The 700-nt window shown below is 40.0% G+C and overlaps 1 protein-coding gene across 5 annotated transcripts in view; it reads left to right on the forward strand.

The window, feature by feature from the left end:
* Positions 1-676, forward strand: part of Pdp1 (pyruvate dehyrogenase phosphatase catalytic subunit 1) — a 6,285-nt gene extending 5,609 nt beyond the window's left edge. For all 5 annotated transcript variants that reach the window (XM_031366595.1, XM_031366593.1, XM_031366597.1 and 2 more), the window contains one exon: positions 1-676. This exon is cut by the window's left edge. In XM_031366595.1, the coding sequence (XP_031222455.1) occupies positions 1-282 (282 nt within the window). In that variant the 3' untranslated portion in view covers positions 283-676.
* The last annotated feature ends 24 nt before the right edge of the window (positions 677-700 follow it).

Here is a 700-nt window from a genome sequence, read left to right on the forward strand (position 1 = left end):
ATAGCTGTTGGTGGCTACAAGGTGACTCTGGGACAGATGCATGGCCTTTTAACAGAAAGGAGAGCAAAGATGTCATCAGTCTTTGAGGATCAGAATGCAGCAACCCATCTCATTCGCCATGCTGTAGGCAATAATGAATTTGGAGCTGTTGATCATGAACGACTCTCTAAAATGCTTAGTCTTCCTGAAGAACTTGCTCGGATGTACAGAGATGACATTACAATCATTGTAGTTCAGTTCAATTCTCATGTTGTAGGGGCATATCAAAACCAGGAACAGTAAGTGAAATTACCCTGGCAGTTCTTCAGTTTGTAGGGCAGATCGATGTTTGAAAGAAACTAATACAGTACATTTTTCAGTGGGTCATTCTAAATACTTCATGTTTGATAACTCTAGCTAGCCCAGTATTCATATTGACTGTGCAGCAGATAATAGCTTCATGAGTATCTGTTTTGTCCTGTTGGACCTCATGGTACCTGCACTTGAGGCAGCTTGTTTCCTTACCCAGGTGTCTTGTGACAGTGGCTCCCCAATTTAAGAGTATGAAGATAGGCAGATATGATCTTGAATAGGTCAAAAGCAAGGATCTTCCTGGGATTATTAGTAAAGACAAAAAACCCATTACCATGCCCATCTGCAGAATCTTCCATTATAAAGCTTCTAATGTACACGAGAATATTTATTTACTGCACTTTTTTTT

This window comes from Mastomys coucha, unplaced genomic scaffold, assembly GCF_008632895.1.
Source record: "Mastomys coucha isolate ucsf_1 unplaced genomic scaffold, UCSF_Mcou_1 pScaffold14, whole genome shotgun sequence".
NCBI lineage: Eukaryota > Metazoa > Chordata > Mammalia > Rodentia > Muridae > Mastomys > Mastomys coucha.